The sequence below is a fragment of the Chlorocebus sabaeus genome, chromosome 25, assembly GCF_047675955.1.
Source record: "Chlorocebus sabaeus isolate Y175 chromosome 25, mChlSab1.0.hap1, whole genome shotgun sequence".
Classification (NCBI taxonomy): Eukaryota; Metazoa; Chordata; class Mammalia; order Primates; family Cercopithecidae; genus Chlorocebus; species Chlorocebus sabaeus.
The window spans coordinates 84,831,896-84,853,680 of record NC_132928.1 but is presented as its reverse complement, the minus strand read 5'-3'; the positions used below and the strand labels follow the sequence as shown (position 1 = coordinate 84,853,680).

The following is a 21,785-nucleotide window of genomic DNA, read 5'->3' as shown; positions in this document are numbered from 1 at the left end:
CCAATTTTCATTATATATATTACATGTAAGTGAATGGATATTTTGCATGTTAATGAATTGTAGTAAATGAATTGCCAGGGAAGCTTTGTCCTGTTTTTCTTTAGTGTTTTAAATAATTGGCAGTTCATCTTCACTTGAAAATAGATGCTAGGCACATAGCAAGAGCTCAGTAAATGTAGGGAAAGGGAAGGAGGACGACACAAACTCTTTTTAAAAATCAGTTGCTACATGCAATTCTTAATTCTGTTTTGCTATGAATAATTTTCTGACTTTTTGAATGCATAGTGGCACTTTGGATTACATTAATATACTTGACTGAATTTGTATTTGCATGTGGCTGTCATAGTTACCAGTGAATATAGAGGTCTGATTAAATGGGGTACTAAATTCTTTTGGTTTTTCAGTATAACTCAATAAATGCACATTCTGATTACAGACTGCTAGATTTGGTTGTTCAGCCTGTCCCCCAGCCTTCTCAGTGTTCGGAGTTTATTCAGCAATGCTCCGTGAAATCTCCTTTGTACCTAGTATCCCGTTCACTGTCCTCAAGTTCGCAATTAAAAGGATCACCTCAGGCTATCTCCAGGACTTCAGAATTACATTTGCTTGAAACTCCTCTTGTAGTTAAGGTTAGTATTTATGCATCTAGCATTCACAGTGAAACTAGATTGCTCTTATTTTTCAAGTAGCAAGGAGAAAAATAAGCAATTTATAACTGATACATTTGGGGAGTGCTGGGAAATGCTTTAAGCATCTTTTTATATTTTCACATCTTCTAAAAACAGAGCTGATTAAATTTATCCCTTCCTGCTTAAAGTTAACAATTACATTATTTTCTTAAATGTAATATAAGGTTCTGTGTGGTTATTGCAAATTTGCCTTTGTCATTTGTAATACTTTCAGGTTCTTGAGGTTTTTTTTTTTATTTTTACATAAGCTCCATTTCTGATATCATTATGCTGTTATTTCTTCTATCAAATGCTATTTAGTTCTTCGGTTTATTTGTATTTATTTAAATTCTTTGACTCCTTTGACAAAACTGTTACTCCTTCCTACTTTGGTATCCCTCTTTAAATTGCCTTTTCCCATCTCATAAGTTATTAGCTGAGAAATCACAGCACTCAACTTGTGATATCTGCTAGTGGTGGTCTTTTTAAACTTTTCCATTTTTAAAGTTTTTTTTTTTTTTTTTTTTTTTTTTGAGACGGAGTCTGGCTCTGTCGCCCAGGCTGGAGTGCAGTGGCCGGATCTCAACTCACTGCAAGCTCCGCCTCCCGGGTTCACGCCATTCTCCTGCCTCAGCCTCCCGAGTAGCTGGGACTACAGGCGCCCGCCACCTCGCCCGGCTAGTTTTTTGTATTTTTTAGTAGAGACGGGGTTTCACCGTGTTAGCCAGGATGGTACTGATCTCCTGACCTCGTGATCCGCCCGTCTCGGCCTCCCAAAGTGCTGGGATTACAGGCTTGAGCCACCGCGCCCGGCCCTAGTTTTTTTTTTTAACATACTATCTTCCTAGCCCCTTGACTAATGTTCTGGATTGAAACCCAGAAGCTTTCTTTCTCCCTCACCCCTCCCCATTGTCCCTCGGTTCTCTGTTTGGATATCAAGCATTTATAGCGAAGCTAGGGAATCCTTATTTTTCTAGTTGAATAAAAGATACCTCAATAAATGCTCTTCCTAAAATAGTTATTAAAATAAGTTGAAAAGAAGATTAGGTTTCAATAAGTTAATATTCAGTATAGTATTTTTCTTCATTTGTCAAAAAAAAAAGCACACTTTGTATCCTCTGCAGCTAGGTTCAAATGAAATGAAATTGGAGTAATTTTATACTTGCTGCCAGAATAGTCTAGAAAAAAGAATTGTTATGATCTTGTAACATGTCTAACAATTTGTTATAATCTAATGGGATTCAGTAATTTGTTTACTAGGCCTTTAGAGGCTAAGTTAAGTGAAGGAATTATCTCTGCTAAATAAATTTACATGCTAATTTCAGATTATTTGTATTCATTATACTAAATCTTCAGAGGATTCTGATACATAATTTGGTTATTGGATTTGTGTGATGATTTTTTTTTCTGAAACATACTACAGTCTTACTGTAGTTTTCTGTAATAGATTTGTATAATTCTATAATGTTAAGTAATTTATCTTACTAATTGGCACTTTATTTTTTAGTTGAATTTAGGTTGGAAATAATGCTTTTAGAAAAATTATGGATGCAGTTTTATGTTTCGTAGACTTACATATAAAAAGCTCTGGAAGAATTTTGTATTTTCTTTGCAGAAATCTGGAATAAATATTTCTGTTGATCCGTTAATGGAGATGAGAATATAACCACTATTGTGACTCAGTTGACCCAGTCTGTTTTTATATAACCACTTTTCATGGTGTAATTCCATTTGCTCTTTATCATAGAAAGCTAAAAGTTTGGCCATGTCAGTTACTACTTCTGGATTTTCTGAGTTCACTCCTCAGTCCATCCTGAGGTCTGCTCTTCGATCAACACCTTTAGCATCTCCCTCTCCATCACCTGGAAGGTCTCCTCAACGACTTAAAGAAACTAGAATTTCATTTGTGGAAGAAGATGTCAACCCAAAATGGATTCCTGGAGTAAGTTTGATAATAATTGGGAGAAAAGACATTTTTTAATAAGAATATATTAGCTCTGACAAGTAAAAAGTTACATAAATCAGTTTTTTAAATACCCCAGTAGATTTTCGTATATAACCTTGTAGCTAGTAATGAAATCAGAAAAGGTTAGTTCTGAAAGAAATACTGGGACCATTGGCTAAACCAAACATGTCATCTTACAGATAAATAGGGCTCGGAAGCACCAAGTTGGCTGTAGTCAACTAGATATATGGTGGTAGAATTGGGACTAGGATTCAAACCTCCTAATTTTTAGTCCTTCTTTTATGTTTGTTTTTACCTTATACTGTGTTGTTTCTAGCTGGTTGTATATTTAGGAGGGTGTGTCTTTAGATCCACTGTAGATTAATAGGAACCTTTCAGTGATTATTGGTCATCTAGCCTGTTCTGTGTTTTAGTCTTCTGAAAATACTGGTATATTACCAATTAGGGAAACATTAGCCACCATTAACTTTTATGTACCAGAAGAGAATGGATTTAGAATAAATGAATTTTTATTAAGGAGAGAGTTTGGATAAAAACTGCAAAGAAAGCGTGGGTATGACTGGGATGGGTAGCTTAGGACTAGACTTAACTGTGATATTTACTAATTTTTTTCTTTTCAAAATCTTTACAGGCTGCAGATGATAGCAAATTAGAAGTATTTACTACGCCTAAAAAATGTGCAGTTCCAGCAGAAACTGAATGGCTGAAGAGCAAAGATAGGACCACATCTTTTTTCCTGAACAGCCCTGAAAAGGAGCATCAAGAAATGGATGTGGGGTCACAAAGTTTAGAGAAACTGGATGTGAGCAAAGGAAACAGCAGTGTTTCAATCACATCCGATGAGACTACCTTAGAGTATCAGGATGCCCCATCACCGGAAGACCTTGAAGAGACTGTTTTCACAGCCTGTAAGCCCAAAAGCTCTTCCACTGCACTAACTACTAATGTAACTGAACAAACTGAAAAGGATGAAGATGCATTTGCGTCAGAAGTAACTCCTTCAGACCTGCAGAAACAAATGCGTAAGAACTCATTTCTGAATACTCCAAATTGTTATTAATGTCCCTCAATAAAGTTTATAATAGAATTTTTTCCACCATAAGAAAATCATCATAGCCAGGCACTGTGGCTAATGCTAGTAATCTCAGCACTTTGGGAGGTTGAGGTTGGAGGATTGCTTGAGCCCAGGAGTTCAGCACCAGCCTGGTCAACATAGCAAGGCCCTGTCTTTACAAAATAAAAATTTAAAAATTAGCCAGGCATGGTGGGAGTGTTCAGAAGTTTGAAACCTCAGTGAGCCGTGATTGCACCACTGTGCTTTAGCCTGTATGACAGAGCAAGACCCTGTCTCAAAAAGAAAGCGTCAGAGTTAAATATTATAGTGTTCTAGTTCCTAGACGTAATGCACAGATCTTACTCTTTCGGCTTAAAAAGTGTGGCTTACCTTGCTTCATGAGTAGGTATGAGATTTCAGAGGAGAACTTAGGTGTTACATTTTTTATTTGGCCATGAAATTTAGAAAAGAATAGTAGTATTTAAGGAAGGAAATGTAAGATGCCATCGTCTGACTTGAAAGTCCTTCCAGTAGCTATGAGAAATAACTTTACAGAACAAATTATTACAATTTTTATTTATTTATTTTTTTGGAGACAGAGTCTCACTCTGTTGCCCAGGCTGGAGTGCAGTGGCGCGATCTGCAACCTCCACTCCCCCCCCCCAACCGGGTTCAAGCAATTCTCCTGCCTCAGCCTCCTGAGTAGCTGGGACTACAGTCACCCACCACCATACCCGGCTAATTTTTGTATTTTTAGTAGAGACAGGGTTTCACCATATTGGCCAGGCTGGTCTCGAACTCCTGACCTTGTGATCCACCTTCCTCGACCTCCCAGAGTGCTGGGATTACAGGCGTGAGCCACCATGCCCTGCCAAATTGCAATTTTAAACTTACCCAGCGGTCTTACGTTTCTAGAATTCCATTCTACTCTCCGTCCTCACCTCCAAAATAGTCACTGGATAATGAAAATAAATGTTCAGGCTGGGTACAGTGGCTCACGCCTGTAATACCAGCACTTTGGGAGCCCAGAAGTTCAAGACCAGCCTAGACAACATAGGGAGACCCCATCTCTACAAAAATTTTAAAAAATTAGCTGGGCATGGTAGCATGCATCTGTAGTCCTAGTTACTCAGGACACTGAGAGGGGAGGATTGCTTTGACGCAGGAGGTTGAGGTTGAGCATGCAGTGAGCTGTGATTGCGCCATTGTACTCCAGCCCAGGCAACAGAATGAGACCCTGTCTCAAAAAGAAAAAAAAACTAGTTCAGTGGCTCATGAATTTATTATCTTCATATTCTTCTACCTATCAAAAAATGTTTTGAGTTCCTAATGTATGTATTCCTGTTAGCTCCTGTGTTTTTTCTGGGTGTTGAAGATCAAACAGTGAGTCAGGTAGAAATGGCACCTGCTCCCATGTCACATAGAGCATGGTGGACTATATTGACAAACCCTTGTAATCCAGTTTGGTTAACAAGAGGGCCAGGGGAACCCTAATAAAGGGGAAAGACTTGACCTAGAATTGGTGGATCAAAAAACTGAGCCTATTTATATGTTTCTTATCCTACACACAGTTTTAACAAGGTTATTTAAAGGTAACTCCTAACTCTAAAGCTGTAAAACCACATACTTACATAAAAATCTGCATCTTGGCCGGGCGCGGTGGCTCAAGCCTGTAATCCCAGCACTTTGGGAGGCCGAGACGGGCGGATCACGAGGTCAGGAGATCGAGACCATCCTGGCTAACCCGGTGAAACCCCGTCTCTACTAAAAAAATACAAAAAACTAGCCGGGCGAGGTGGCGGGCGCCTGTAGTCCCAGCTACTCGGGAGGCTGAGGCAGGAGAATGGCGTGAACCCGGGAGGCGGAGCTTGCCGTGAGCAGAGATCCGGCCACTGCACTCCAGCCTGGGCGACAGAGCGAGACTCCGTCTCAAAAAAAAAAAAAAAAAAAAAAAAAAATCTGCATCTTAAGTAGTTTAAGATGAGAGTCCACTGAAGTTTGGACTATGATATCTTTACTTAGTAAGCACTGGCATTATTAATTGCTCTAAGAACTTTAGCGCTATGCACATAAATAGCATATGTCTAGAAATTTACACTGCCTTATTTATATGAGGCAGAGTCTTGCTCTGTCACCCAGGCTGGAGTACAGTGGGGCTATTTCAGCTTACTGCAACCTCCGCTTCCCAGGTTTCAAATAATTCTTTTGCCTCAGCCTCCCAAGTAGCTAGATTACAGGCATGCACCACTGCTCCTGGCCTACATTGCTCTTTAGATGTGCCTTGTTCTACTAACATGTTTAAATGGTAGCTATTAAAAAAATGTTCATAGCATTATCTTCACTGATTGTTCTTACAATATTAGGCAGTCTCAAATAGAAATCTGTATTTTTTTTTTGAGACAGAGTTTCGCTCTTATTGCCCAAGCGGGAGTGTAATGGCGTGATCTCGGCTCACCACAACCTCTGCCTCCCAGGTTCAAGTGATTCTTCTGCCTCAGCCTCCTGAGTAGCTGGGATTACAGGCATGTGCACCCACACCTGACCAATTTTTGTATTAGTAGAGATGGGTTTCACCACATTGGTCAGGCTGATCTCGAACTCCTGACCTCATGATCTGCCTGCCTCAGCCTCCCAGAGTGCTGGGATTACAGGCATGAGCCACCGCGCCCGGCCGGAAATCTGTATTGTTTTTGTGGTGGGTGGAGTTTCATACCACACAAACTCTAGAGTGAAGCAAGCTAGATTTGAATCCTAGCTCAGCTACTTACTGAGTACGCTTCATGAGCTGGGATAGGCAGTATAACCTTAGGCTTCAGTTTTCTTACCTACTTTCTTGGATGTTGAGGATTAAGTGAGTTAATATATGTAAAACAGTTGCATTAGTGCCTATTCAGCAAAAAGTGAAAAGCAAGAGGGTAAGGGGGGGCTTTTGAGCTAGGTTGAGAGAATTCAAAGAAGAAAGTGTTGGCCGGGCACTGTGGCTCATGCCTGTAATCCCAGCACTTGGGAGGCCCAGGCAGGCAGATCACGAGGTCGGGAGATCGAGACCATCCTGGCTAACACAGTGAAACCCCGTCTCTACTAAAAATACAAAAAACTAGCAGGGCATGGTGGCAGGTGCCTGTAGTCCCAGCTACTCGGGAGGCTGAGGCAGGAGAATGGCGTGAACCCGGGAGGTGGAGCTTGCGTGAGCCAAGATCGCACCACTGCACTCCAGCCTGGGCAACAGAGAGAGGCTCCGTCTCAAAAAAAAAAAATAAAGAAAGTGTTAGCAGTCTGATAACACAGCAGCAAACCTAAAAGAACAAAAAAGCAGACCCAACAACTTTTTAAAAAGTAATAATGCAAGACTATCAGTAATCACTAAATATTTAGCATAAATAATATTCTTATTTGTATGACTTATAGGCAATTTAGAAGATGCAGAAACAAAGGATCTCTTAGTAGCAGCAGAGGCATTTTCAGAATTGAATCACTTAAGCCCTGTTCAAGGAATTGAAGCTTCTCTTTGTGCACCATCAGTCTATGAAGGGTAAGTTGATGGAGAAAAATTCAAATACTTTTTAAAATAAATTTAATGAAATCGTGAACCAGAAATAAAATACTCTGTGCATGTTAGATCTCACTTAGATCTTTAACATCTCCATTTTGGTAATGGGTTTTTTGTTGCTGTTGTTGAGACGGAGTCTTGCTCTGTCGCCCAGGCTGGAGTGCAGTGGCACAATCTCAGCTCACTGCCAGCTCCGCCTCCCGGGTTTACGCCATTCTCCTGCCTCAGCCTCCCAAGTAGCTGGGACTACAGGCGCCGCCACCTCGCCCGGCTAGTTTTTGTATTTTTTAGTAGAGACGGGGTTTCACCGTGTTAGCCAGGATGGTCTCGATCTCCTGACCTTGTGATCCACCCGTCTCGGCCTCCCAAAGTGCTGGGATTACAGGCGTGAGCCTCCGCGCCCGGCCTAAGTTTGTGTTTTTTAATGACTAGTTGAAACATTATATTTCCAAATAATTTTCATTGACACTTTACAAGATGACTTACTCAAAGTGTGGTCAAGCAGATTGTTGGGAGTGTCAGTTTATGTTCTGCAACAAGATAAACAGCTTGCCTTGGATTAGAAATCAGTGCACTGCTTCCTTTACAAAAAGTCAGCTGGACTAATCAGTATGATTAGTGAAGCAGTTGATTCAACTTCTGGCAAGAGCTCCTTGTCTCATTGCAAGACTGTCACAGATTGCATGTCAGCACTTTGAATAACACCATTGTAGAGGATACAAAAAAGGGACGGCTTCAATTATCAAGTTGTAGGTAGGAAGGGTGACTTAGTAAAATTAACTGGCACAAAACATAACTTACAACATTATAAATGGTTCGTTACTTTATAAATAACGAGCGGGACTTACCATACCGCCTATACAATTCAGTGTCATGATAGTCACCCCTCATACCTTGAACTAAATCACATGCTTTATGCCTGAGAAGAGAAATCTAAGTTAGCTGGAATCTTTGCCAGGCCTGCATGGAAAAAGTAGGAGAAGCCAATATGAAAGGATTATCCAAATAATGTTTTTGGTGTAATGTTTTTTGAATTTTAATGAAAAGTAGTGTTATTTATTGCAATGGCTTTGATGGATAATTGCAACAATTGCAAAGCAAAGAGCGGTCACATGAGAAGGAATCACATGAGAATTACCAGTGAGAACCCAGGTGCATATTCACTATCTTGGCTAACTAGTTCCTTTTAAAATGTAAGCTTATTTGATACTTTGTGGTGATGTATCACTGTTACTTTACCTTTTTCTTGAATTTACTTTAAAATACTATTTGTCCTAATTTTTAAAATTAGCATGCTTTAATTGGGTTTTGAGAAAGGTCAGGTTAGAATATTAAAGGAACACTGTCATCATATTCCAGGATTTATTTTCATCATATGGATTAATACAGATTTCATTGGTCTCCTATTCTGAGTCATTTATCATACTCTTTCCAGGTAGCATTAAAATATTGAACCTTGCCTCTACTGAGTTCATAAAAAATATTCCATAATATTTGACAGACTTATTTGAAGACTCTGGCCACAGATTATTAAAAATTGGCTTAAATATAATGTATACGGACAGGCATTTTAAAATGATTTCATTTCTACTTTAAGGCCATGCCATTGTTGCCAGAAACATTAGAAAATGGGAAAACAAGTAGAGCATTATTTCTGAATTCACTTTTAAATTTTCTATGATTGTTCAGAATGAGCTTGAGTTGTATTGAATTCTCTGAACCTCAGTTTACATCACCAAAATGACAGGCTGGGCAGTGCGACTAAAGTGGGTTAAAGCAGATGGGATCTTCTTATACACTAAGGTATGTATTTCCTTTTCTAAAGGAAAATCTTCACCCAGAAGTCCAAGGTACCAGTGTTGGATGAAGGATTAACATCTGTTGAAACCTACACCTCTGCAATTAGAGCAAATGACAATAAATGTATGTATTATTTTGACTTTAGGATTATTCCATTTTTGTGTTTTGAGTGAAGAGTTTTCTATTCTTAGAACAAAATAATCTGTTCTGTTGTTCAGATTTTTTTCTTCCTCAAGTTATTCCTCTCTCTGGTCACTTTCCTGGCACAGAAGTATTCTAAGATGTATAAGCTGTCAGACAGTGAGTTGCTTGTAAGGCATTCTGTGGCTCTAATATTGAGAGTCTTAGAATGGTTTTTGTGGACATATTTTCCACAAAAAATATGAAAAAAGAACAAAATAAATTACTAGTCCATAGCCAAATGCATCCCTGCTGTTTGATCTTCTTGGACTCAGAAGAGTTTTTATTTTGTGTTTGTGATAAGGCCACGGTTGACTTTTCATTATTAGAAAATAGTCACAAATGACTGAATATGCTCCAGGGAAATTAACAAATATATGGAATTTATTTTTTAACCCAGTGAGCATTTTTGTGAAGGCCTATTCTCAGTTAGGCTCTGGCTATACAGAGATGAGGAAGATAGGTTTTTAAGGAGCTTACAGTTGGATTCAGGGGAGGCAGACACCTTGAATGTCTGTGCCCAGAATTGGTCTGATCATCTTGTGTCTATTATCATTTAGTCCTCACAGCACTGTACTGTGACATAGTTGTTACCTGACTCTGGAGCCCACGCTCTCAACTGTTACGCCTTTGTTCCTGGTACATTATGAATGGGGCTTAGGGAATGCTTCAGCAGGCTTGTTTTTGTCCCATGATTAAGGTAATACATGATTATAGAGTAATCCAGAGAGAATTGTCTAACATGTAAAGGAAAAAGCCGATCACCCATTTTAGGGGTCCATAATTAACTATTTAAAGTGTCTTTCCTGAATTTCTGTTTTCTGTGCACATTTCCCCCGGTATGTTGAAAGAGGAGACACGATGGTGCCTGAAGGGTGCAGGTGCCTGAACCCGAATGTTTGCGTTCCTAACCCAGTTCTGCACTTAGGGGCTACACCTCTATTTTTTTGTTGGTAAAATGTTAATAGTTTTAAATGGGAGTATTAATAACACCCATTTCATAGAGTTGTCAGGATTAAGCCACTTGCATGTAAAGTGTTTTGTGTAGCGCTTGGTACCTGAAGTTTAGTAAATGTTAGCTGTTAGAAATAATCATTATCAGTACATTTATTATCAGAAAAGCAACTTTCTTTTCTCATGTAATATATTTAAGACATTTTTCTGTCAGGAATATAAATTAATCCTGTTCTTTTTAACAGCTCTAACAGTCTTCTGTAGTGAAGATGTTACATGCTTAACTAATTGCTTATTGCTGAACATTTGGGCCAGTCACTATTTTGGGGTTCGTTTTGCTGTTTCTGCAGTAAATATTCTTGTGTCTTTGCACATTACATTCTATATCAGTATTTCTTTTGGGTAGATTCCTAACCATGGACTTGTTGGGTCCAGAAGTGTGTACAGATTTTTAATTTTTTTTTTTTTTTGAGACGAGTCTCGTTCTGTGGCCCAGGCTGGAGTGCAGTGGCACGATCTTGGCTCACTGCAAGCTCCGCCTCCCGGGTTCCCGCCGTTCTCCTGCCTCAGCCTCCCGAGTAGCTGGGACTACAGGCACCCACCACCACGCCGGGATAATTTTTTTGTATTTTTAGTGGAGACGGGGTTTCACCGTGTTTGCCAGGATGGTCTCGATATCCTGACCTCACGATCCACCTGCCTCGGCCTCCCAAAGTGTTGGGATTACAGGCGTGAGCCACCACGCCCGGCCAGATTTTTAATATTTTATTGTTGTATCCAATAGTTTATATACTACTTTTATGTATTTGATCAGAAGCCCGTAAAGTGCTTTTTTTCGTCTTCTTTTTGCCAAACAGGAAAACATTTTTCATTTTATTTTATTAGTGTTCACATGATAGGGATAACAGACCCATTTTCCATTAAAAGTGTAGAAATATTTTTTCCTAGTTCATCTTTTATTTTTGTGCTTTATTGATTTTTTTATTGTTGTTAAACACTAAAGGATTTTTTAATTGTTATTTTCCCCCCTTGTGGTATTTTGTGTCATTCATAAACTTTACACCCAAATATTAATGTCACCTATGATTGTTAATGACATATTAAACTTTAGCAAAGAGGAAGACGAAAGAAGGACTTTAAGTGAGCCCAAAAATTATTTTTTTAAAGTAGTAGAGTGTATTTGTACCCATTTGAATGCTTTCTGCCAAAAGAGATTCATTCTTTTTCCTAGTCATATCAAAGCCCAGATTGCATGTCCCTCATGTAATTCTATAATTACTCTACAGGGATAACTGGTTGTCTGGTAGTCACCTGGTAAATACAGTTTTCAGATTAATAAGGAACAAGCACCTGAACTTCCTCGAAGCAGTTGGTCATCATATTAAACATTTCCTGATATCATTTATCAGTTATCAGTTTTAAATGTGAAATTTTTCTGTTTTATCTCTGTGGAAAGGTGTGTACTGTTTAAGAAGTTGCAGACTTTCTGTCATTGTGATAGTTTATTAATACACTATTCAAGTGCAGTGTAGCCTTTTCCTTTCTATTTGCTTCCTTAATTGTGTGTAGATTTATCAGTTTAAATGTAAAAATTCACTCATTTTTCTTTCAGCTGTGGCTGATATCCTTGGTGATAGTGGAAACTCTTCGCTCACTATCTCTGAAGGTCCTATTATCTCTGAGCGCAGGCTTAACCAGGAAGTAGTGTTGAACTTAAAAGAAGATCATGAAGTAGAAGATGATGTACTAAAAGAAAGTGTTGACTTACCAGAAGAAAAGCTTCCAATTTCTGACAGCCCTCCTGATACTCAAGAAATTCATGTAAAAAAAATTAATTTTTTACTTCTTTGTCAGTCTTTCAGTTTTGGTTTAGTTGTTTCAAGACAGTAGTTCAAACCTAACACGTTCATTTATTTGCTATATAAAAACTTATTTATAAAAATCTGGGTTCAAAAAACAAGTGTATAAGTATTTTGTGGAATATAAAAACATGTCCTTTAAGAAATTGGCCTTCAAGGTGGGTGCTGTAGCAGTTGCCTATAGTCCCAGCTACTTGGGAGTTTGAGGAGGGAGGATCCTTGAGCCCAAGAATTTGAGACCAGCCTGGGCAACATAACAAAATCCTGTCTCGGGGGGGAAAAAAAAAAAAGAAATTGGTTTTCATGAAAGCCAAAAGGAAGTGTTAAGCCATAGTTGTATCAATTTAATTTTGCTGATCTGGTTCAAATGAAAGGTCTTTTTAGTCGTAAGATCATATATTTGAAAATATATGGATACAGTTAAACAGGATTTCCCCCTACCTCAGGCATCCTTGTGGGAGAATGATAGTCAGCTGGCTGGTGCTGAACATCCATACACTCGGACAAGGACTTTTTGCTACCTAATATGACTTAGAGTTTTTAGAAAAAAATATGCCAAATCTTTTATTACCAGCAGACAACTTTTATATAATAAATTTTAAGATAAAAAACCAACTCTTCTAATTATTTATAGAAATTTGATTGTTTAGAATTTGGGAAGTTTCTTAACTCATAAAAATGTCATAGTTATCCATACTCAATGAGTATTCCCACCGCCATATAGATGAGTAAAGTTCCAATTCCTTTAGTTGGGAGGCTGATAAAAATTGTGGGGATGGTGTAAGTGGGAATCCTCATTTCTAGGTTATTTCCAATCTGTCATCTCACTGAATGTTTGGGGAGTGGGAAAATGTCATTGTCTAGGTGGGTGATAATGTTCTACCTTCTTGGTCAGGAGATCTCTCTGTTACTTTCTGCCTCCTCCTTTTTCTCCCCTTCCCTTACCAAAAGGTAAATGCAAGGACCATTCCTTCTTCCACCAAACCCTTGCAGGAGAGGTACTGAACTTGAAAGCCTTAGGAATTTCATGGTTTATGCAGCCCCAGCAAAGGGAAGAGGATTGAGTCTAGCCCAAGGGAGCTTATGTAGGTGAATTGTTCTTCAACCTTATGGGGATCATGCTGTTTAGAAAAGTGTGGATAGTTAGGTAATTTGGGGAATATCATTAAAACACAGTTTGGGGGTTTTCTCCAGTTAACTTTTTTTCTTGGGTGAGAATAGAATAAGTTCTTAAATGTTCTCAGAACTGTTAGCATCATGATTTTCAAGCTTTTGTTGACTGTCTTTTTAGCCAGGGAAATGTGGAATTTCTAGTTAAATTTCAGTCATAATCTCAAAAATCTTTCTCTCTAGTTATTTTGACTGAATGAGAGTCTGATTGCTTAAAGGGATAATTTTGTAACGTAAACCCATAAGTATATGCCATATTAAATATAATTTATGTTTTAAAAGGCACACAGCCAAGGGTCATCAAAAGCCTGTATGCTTCAAGTTAAAACATATATTACAATTCTTTAACCAGTCTCTTATCTTTAATTCATTTAGGTGATTGAACAGGAAAAGCTTGAAGCTCAAGATTCAGGAGAAGAGGCTAGGAATCTTTCATTTAATGAGTTATATCCCTCTGGAACACTTAAGCTTCAGTACAATTTTGATACTATTGACCAGCAGTTTTGTGACTTAGCTGATAATAAGGACACAGCTGAGTGTGACATTGCTGAAGTAGATGGGGAACTTTTTGTGGCTCAGAGCAACTTTACCTTGATACTGGAAGGTGAAGAAGGAGAAGTTGAGCCAGGCGATTTTGCATCATCTGATGTGTTACCTAAAGCAGCTAACACAGCAACTGAAGAAAAACTTGTATGCAGTGGGGAAAATGATAATTATGGACAAGTTGCAGATTTGCCATCTGCCATAACTAGTGACCAAAAGTCCCAAAAAGTAGAGACTTTACCATATGTGCCTGAACCTATTAAAGTAGCAATTGCAGAAAATTTACTAGATGTAATTAAAGACACAAGAAGTAAAGAAATTACTTCAGATACAATGGAACAGTCCATTCATGAAACAGTACCTTTAGTGAGCCAAAACACAATGTGTCCCACTAAGTTAGTCAAATCTGCATGTAAGACTGCTCAGGAAACAAGCACAGTAACTATGAATGTCAGCCAGGTTGACGTGGTTTCCTCCAAGACTCGTACGAGAGGACAACATATCCAAAACGTGAATGTCAAATCAACACAACAGGAAGCATCAGCAGATGTTGCTACTCCTAAGATGCCAGGGCAGTCAGTTAGGAAGAAAACTAGGAAGCCACAAGAAATTTCTGAAGCTTCCGAAAACACCTATTCTGATGTCAAAGGAATATCTGAGAACCAGCAAATACCTCAAAATTCTATTACGCCTAGGAGAGGAAGGAGAAAGAAAGAAGTTAATCAGGACATACTAGAAAATACCAGTTCTGTGGAACAAGAATTACAGATCACTACAGGTAGGGAATCAAAAAGATTAAAATCATCTCAGCTGTTGGAACCAGCAGTTGAAGAAACTATTAAAAAAGAAGTTACGGTTTCATCTGTTACAAAAAGGACTCCTAGAAGAATTAAAAGATCTGTAGAAAGTCAGGAAAGTGTTGAAATTATAAATGATCTAAAAGTTAGTAACGTAACAAGTCCTAGCCGAACGATCAGAAAATTAAGAAGTGCTGATTTAGATGCTTCTGAAAATACAGGAAATAAGCCAGATGATAAATCCGGCGATGAGCAGCTGCCTATTAAACGTATTAGACGGGTCAGAGGGAGAGAAGTTAGTCCGTCAGATGTGAGGGAAGACTCCAACCTTGACTCATCTCAGTTGACTCTTCAAGCAGAATTTGATATGTCTGCCATACCTAGAAAACGTGGTAGACCAAGAAAAATCCATCCATCTGAAGATGTAGGATCTAAGGCTGTTAAGGAAGAGGGAAGCCCCAAGAAGAAAGAAGCTCCCAGCATTAAAAGAAGATCTACAAGAAGTACCCCAGCTAAAAGTGAAAATACTGATGTTGGAAAACCAGCTTCAGGAAAATCCATTTTAGTGCCAAATAAGGAACTTTCGATGGTGATGAGCTCTAAGAAAAAACTTACAAGAAAGACTGAAAATCAAAGCCAAAAACGTTCATTACACTCAGTATCAGAAGAACGCATAGATGAAATGACACATAAAGAAACAAATGACCGAGAAGAAAGACTGCTTGCCACAGCTTCCTTCACTAAATCATCCCGCAGCACCAGGACTCGGTCTAACAAGGCCATCTTGTTGCCGGATCTTTCTGAACCAAACAATGAGCCTTTATTTTCTCCAGTGTCAGAAGTTCCAAGGAAAGCAAAAGGTACTTTTCTTTCTCTGCAGAACAGTTTTTCATCTCACTCACTCTTCAGCTTAAAATTGGGTTAATTATTTGTCCTAAGAATGGTTTTATAGGGAATTTTTCCCCTTCCCCCTTAAACCAAAATTGATCTTTTAGTAGTAAAGTTTAAAGGTTTCATGTTTCAAAGTTTGAGTTCAGTTATTCAGTATGGTTAACATGACTTCAGTCCTGTAACTCTAGTAACATAGATTTATTTTTTAGAATAGTATAATTTCTCTTCTGTGACTTTCATAAAAAAGTGACTTTTAATTTTAGTTTCTTCCAAAATAGAGTCAGTATTTTAATCTCCCAGGTACTGCTGCATTTGGCTCACACCCCACTGATATCCACAACTTGAAATTGTTTTGAAGGGAAGCACTAGTAGCTTTTTATTAAGATACAGAAATTATTTCAATCCATATTCACTATTGCCCACAAACTGGTGCATCTGCACGCCCTCATCTTCAGTGAGGCCATCCTTCATTGTCACTGGTGAGCTGAGGACTGTGGTTGGTTGGTGTAGGTCAGACCTTCTCAACAGGGGTGACCCCTCTCCCCAGAGGGAGCACGTACATGCGTTAAGTATACAAACAGACACAACAGATCTGCAGTGATAAAATGTCAATGGGGTGCTTTAGACATGTCTGAAAAGCTAAGACACTAGTGTGACTGAAGAGATCCCATTAGAGTAACTCTCTGTAAAAGTGTTAAACCCTGTATTTTGTTTACCTAACCATTGTGTTTTTTGTTTTGTTTTTTCATTTTGAGGTAGAGTCTTGCTTTGTTGCCCAGGCTGGTGCGCAGTGGCATGATCTCAGCTCACTGCAACCTCTGCCTCCTGGGTTCAAGCAATTCTCCTACCTCAGCCTCCCTAGTAGCTGGGGTTACAGACCTGGCTAATTTTTTCTGTTTGTAGAGACAGCATTTTGCCATGTTGGCCAGGCTGATCTTGAACTCCTGACCTCAAGTGATCCACCTGTCCCCTCCTCCCAAAGTGTTGGCATTACAGACGTGAGCCACCGCACCCAGCCATGTAGTTGATTGTTTTTTTTTTTTTTTTTTTTTTTTTTTTTTTTTTTTTTTTTTTTTTTTTTTGAGACGGAGTCTTGCTCTGTTGCCCAGGCTGGAGTGCAGTGGCCAGATCTCGGCTCACTGCAAGCTCCGCCTCCCGGGTTCACGCCATTCTCCTGCCTCAGCCTCCCGAGTAGCTGGGACTACAGGCACCCGCCACCTCGCCCGGCTAGTTTTTTGTAATATTTAGTAGAGACGGGGTTTCACCGTGTTAGCCAGGATGGTCTCGATCTCCTGACCTCGTGATCCACCCGTCTCCGCCTCCCAAAGTGCTGGGATTACAGGCTTGAGCCACCGTGCCCGGCCAGTTGATTGTTTAAGTTACAGTTTAATGTTTGAATTTCAGCAAAGCAGCTCAGGACCTTATAAATAAAGTAGATGACTTGGCCGGGCGCGGTGGCTCACGCCTGTAATCCCAGCACTTTGGGAGGCCGAGGCGGGTGGATCATGAGGTCAGGAGATCAAGACCATCCTGGCTAACATGGTAAAACTCTGTCTCTACTAAAAAAATACAAAAAATTAGCCAGGCATGGTGGCGGATGACTGTAATCCCAGCTACTTGGGAGGCTGAGGCAGGAGAATGGTGTGAACCTGGGAGGCAGAGCTTGCAGTGAGCTGAGATTGTGCCACTGCACTCCAGCCTGGGTGACAGAGTGAGACTCTGTCTCAAAAAGTAAAAATAAAAAATAAAGTAGATGACTTGTTGTACTTGATATAGTTGGAGCCCAGGAAAATGCCTCTCCCCATAACAATTGATCATTTGTCCTAAAAATGATTTGTAGCTATAGGGGATCCTCTTCTCCCCTCCTCACTCAGAAAATTTTTAATTAGATCTTCGATTTTGGTAGTATAACTTAATTTCTTCGTGGTGTTAGAAGAGTGTGCACAGTTATACCTGTGTTTTGCGTGAAGGAGAATGAAATGACAGAATGTGTGATATTTTAGTTACCTTTTTAAGTTCATTTTATTAGGATGTTATTAAAAAGTTAAAAAGAAAAAAAAGTTAAAATGAAAAGCATTTTATTGGCAGGAAGTCATTAACATATAACTTACACACTCCTCAGGACTTGGATAAATGTAGTAAACACCAACAGGGAGAGCTGTTTTGTTAGAGCATAACAAACCTCTTAGTAATTCTGATTTTTGTCATCTTTACATATTTTTCATTTCTGTACCTACTAATTTTAACTGTTTTCTGTTAAACTAAAAATACATGGCAGCAACATGGCAAAAAAAAACCCATCTCTACAAAAAGTACAAAAATTAGCCAGACGTGGTGGCATGGGCTTATGGTCCCAGCTACTTGGGAGGCTGAGGCAGGAGAATCACTTGAGCCTGAGAGTTTGAGGCTGCAGTGAGCCATGATCATGTGCCACTGCACGCCAGCCTGGGCAACAGAGCAAGACCATGTCTCAAAACAAAAACAATACGTGCCTACTTAGCAAAAACTAGAAAATAGAAGTATATAATCCAGCCATCGAAAGAATCACTATTCACATTTTCCTTTATCTCGTTCCAGATACATATGTATGGTTGGTTTTCAAAAACCTGAAGTTTATGTACATGCGTATATTCTGCTTTTTTCCCCCTACTTATTTCATGACCATTTTCAGTTCCTTTTTTTTTTTTTTAATTGAGATGGAGTTTTGCTGTTGTTACCCAGGCTGGAGTGCAGTGGTACGATGTTGGCTCACTGCAACCTCTGCCTCCTGGGTTCAAATAATTCTGCCCCAGCCTCCCCAGTAGCTGGGATTACAGGTGCCTGCCACCATGCCCAGGTCATTTTTTTGTGTTTTTTACAGTAGAGACAGGATTTCGCCATGTTGGCCATGCTAGTCTCAAACTCCTGACCTCAGATAATTCACCCACCTTGGCCTCCCAAAGTGCTGGGATTACAGGCATGAGCCACTCTGCCCAGCCTCCAGTTAATCTTAAATATTCTTCAAAATCCAACCAGCCTGGGCAACTTGGTGGGAACCCATCTCTACAAAAGAAAAATTTTTAATGATTTGGGCATGGTGGCTGGCACCTATAGTCCCAGCTACTTGGGAGGCTGAGGTGTGAGGATGGCTTGAGCCTCGGAGGTTGAGGTTGCAGCAAGCCATCACACCACTGTGGTCCAGCCCAGGTGACAGACTGAGATCCTGTCACCTCCCCCCACCCCCAGAAAATAAATATATAAATGTGTGTGTATATATATATGTTTCAAAATCTTTTTTTTTTTTTTTTTTTTGAGGCAGAGTCTCGCTCTGTCGCCCAGGCTGGAGTGCAGTGGCCAGATCTCAGCTCACTGCAAGCTCCGCCTTCCGGGTTCACGCCATTCTCCTGCCTCAGCCTCCCGAGTAGCTGGGACTGCAGGCGCTCGCCATCATGCCCGGCTAGTTTTTTGTATTTTTTTTTTTAGTGGAGACGGGGTTTCACCGTGTTAACCAGGATGGTCTCGATCTCTTGACCTCGTGATCCGCCCGTCTCGGCCTCCCAAAGTGCTGGGATTACAGGCTTGAGCCACCGCGCCCGGCCATGTTTCAAAATCTTAAATGTAATTTTTTTTTTCGTATTGGCATTTCATCTCACAAATGTGCCACAGATTGTTTTAACCCTCTTCTGTTGGGTATTTGAATTACTTTCAGATTTTTTTAATACTAAAAATAGGCACCTTCTAGAATGAGATGATGGGATTGGAGGGGATAAGAAACTTGGGATTGAGATCTCTCATTTCTGCCACTTACTAGCTGGGCAGAAAATCATATAACCTTTCTGAGCCTTGTATCTTCCTCTGCCCTTTATACTGTTACCATACCTTGTCCTTGTGCCTATTTATATTCTAAACTTCGTTTTTACATAGGGATGGAGGTACAGAGAAGACTGGGTATAGGTATACTGTATGATTGGAAGGCTAGAGGTGGTCCTTTATTTTATTGAAACATAGTGAAGAAATTATCTTAGAATTTTGTGTTTTACTAAATGAATATGAAACTTCACATTTCATACAGCAAATATTAAGAAGGGCTTGCTGTATACCTAAGGCCATGCTAGATACATGACGTTCATATATCATTTGATTCCCACTGCAACCCAGTGAATATAGGTACTTTTACTTCCTTCTGTCCTCATTGAGGAACTTGAAGTTATTGAGACTGAGCGTTCACATCACCCAGGGAATAAGCTGTGTTGTCCTGGAGCTACTACTGCTGCTACTGGCTGGTAAGAGCCAATTGTTAAATATCCAAGAACTTGTAACCCAGCCATGGTTTGCACTGGCCACAGGAGGCACATTTATACCTTAGAAATCAGCACATGCTGTACATCAGCGCTCTCTGAATTCTCAGAGTCATTTACTCGCACACAGTTGGGTTTGAACCTAGGTCTTTTGAACTCCTTAATCTTCAAAACAGAGATGGGTAAAGAATTGACACACACTCAAAGTCTCATCTGTGCTATAATAGAAGCATATGGAAAAAATGGTGGAGGCTATTTTTGCATGTGATAGTATATTTTTGTATTTCTTTATTCCTTTGAAATGGAGTAGGAAAGCTTGGTGAAGATTAGGAAAAGTGAAAGAAATTGTTTTTTCAGGTAGTCTAAAAGAGAGTTGTAGAATGTATAATTTTCATTATAAAAATGTAATATTTTTGTTCATCTGTTTCTTGAAGCCAAAAGAGAGACCACCAGTAGACCATTGCCATTTCTGCCATTTACAAACTGGGAGCAGAGATTATTTCTGATATCAACTCTGTTAATTCTTTTTTTAAGAATCATACGCTTATGTATACCTACTATGTACCCACAAAAAAATTTTTTTAAAGAATCATATGCTTTAAAAGCAGAATTTGATATCTCATAGAACTCTTGACTGTCCCAGTAGCTGAGATAACATTGAACTATAATTTTATTTCAAGGGTTTATAAATGAAATGGGATTTATATAACAAATGCGAACATGTGTAGGCACTTACCACTACCATGCCACACATTGTTCTTCTTCTTTCATCCTCGGAACAATTTTGAGATCGATGCTATTACTAACCTTATTTTATAGAAACTGATGCACAGACAGCTTGAAGTTACTTGAAGGTGGGATTTACTCCGGCAGACTGATTAAACTGAACTGTGCTCATCTGTAATTACATTGATGATTGCTTTTAATATGGGGGCCCTTTAGTTTAAAAAAAAAAAAAAAGGTCTGTGTGGTAAATGTTTTTAATTCCTTATTTTAAACCAATTGTTGTTTTTTTTTTTTTTTTTTTTGAGAGGGAGTCTGAGTCTGGCTCTGTGGCCCAGGCTGGGGTGCAGTGGCCGGATCTCAGCTCACTGCAAGCTCCGCCTCCCGGGTTCACGCCATTCTCCTGCCTCAGCCTCCGGCTGGGACTACAGGCGCCCGCCACCTCGCCCGGCTAGTTTTTTTGTATTTTTTAGTAGAGACGGGGTTTCACCATGTTAGCCAGGCTGGTCTCGATCTCCTGACCTCGTGATCCGCCCGTCTCGACCTCCCAAAGTGCTGGGATTACAGGCTTGAGCCACCGCGCCCGGCCCAATTGTTGTTTAAACCATTTTTATTTATCTATGGAATATCTTCCTGTTAGCTTTTAACTCTGTTACCGAGGCTGCAGTGCAGTGGCACAATCGTAGCTCACTGTAGCCTCAACTTCCCAGACTCAAGCCTCCCAAGTAGCTGACACCACAGGCGTGCACCACCACATGGGCTGATCTTTCTAAAATTTTTTGTAGAGACAGGGCTCTCTCACTTCGTTGATCAGGCTGGTCTTGAACTCCTGGCCTTAAGTCGTCCTCCTGCCTCAGCCTCCCAAAGTGCTGGAATTACAGTGGTGAGCCACTGCACCTGGCACTTTCTGCTTTTGTGGACATGAACTTTTCTGTTTGACTGGAACAAGTAGTTCAAAATGAACTGGCTAGAGTTTCTCTTTTTTGATAATAGAAAACCTACTTTGTAAATAACGTGTCTGGAATAGCAGTAGTTATGGCACAGACTAGCTCAGGTTACATATAGGATTAATGCTTTCCCTCCCCAGAATGCTTGGGGAGCAGTAAGGATTAAAAGAAATAGACTAAACAAACAGTTCTGTACCTGCTTTCATGGCCCGTCTTTATATTGTAGCCCTTTTTAGTTTGAAGCATTAGGTCGTCCCACACATTTGGCTTACCCAAATGATGCTGGGATTTTTCCTGTCATTTCTCTGATAACATGAATAATTAGGTTACAATACTAATGGTTTCCAGGTTTGGGGATGTTTGCATCTTTCTAAAGTACATCATTTGTTCCAGGTTTTTATTGTGG

At 39.6% G+C, this 21,785-nt stretch overlaps 1 protein-coding gene across 3 annotated transcripts in view; it reads left to right on the top strand.

The window, feature by feature from the left end:
• Positions 1 to 21,785, top strand: part of AHCTF1 (AT-hook containing transcription factor 1) — a 97,232-nt gene that overhangs the window by 70,869 nt on the left and 4,578 nt on the right. For all 3 annotated transcript variants that reach the window (XM_037986109.2, XM_073011918.1, XM_037986111.2), the window contains exons 27-33: positions 437 to 629; positions 2,416 to 2,610; positions 3,266 to 3,656; positions 7,097 to 7,220; positions 9,064 to 9,161; positions 11,785 to 11,993; positions 13,577 to 15,401. In XM_037986109.2, the coding sequence (XP_037842037.2) occupies positions 437 to 629; positions 2,416 to 2,610; positions 3,266 to 3,656; positions 7,097 to 7,220; positions 9,064 to 9,161; positions 11,785 to 11,993; positions 13,577 to 15,401 (3,035 nt within the window). The remainder of the gene's footprint in view (positions 1 to 436; positions 630 to 2,415; positions 2,611 to 3,265; positions 3,657 to 7,096; positions 7,221 to 9,063; positions 9,162 to 11,784; positions 11,994 to 13,576; positions 15,402 to 21,785) is intronic.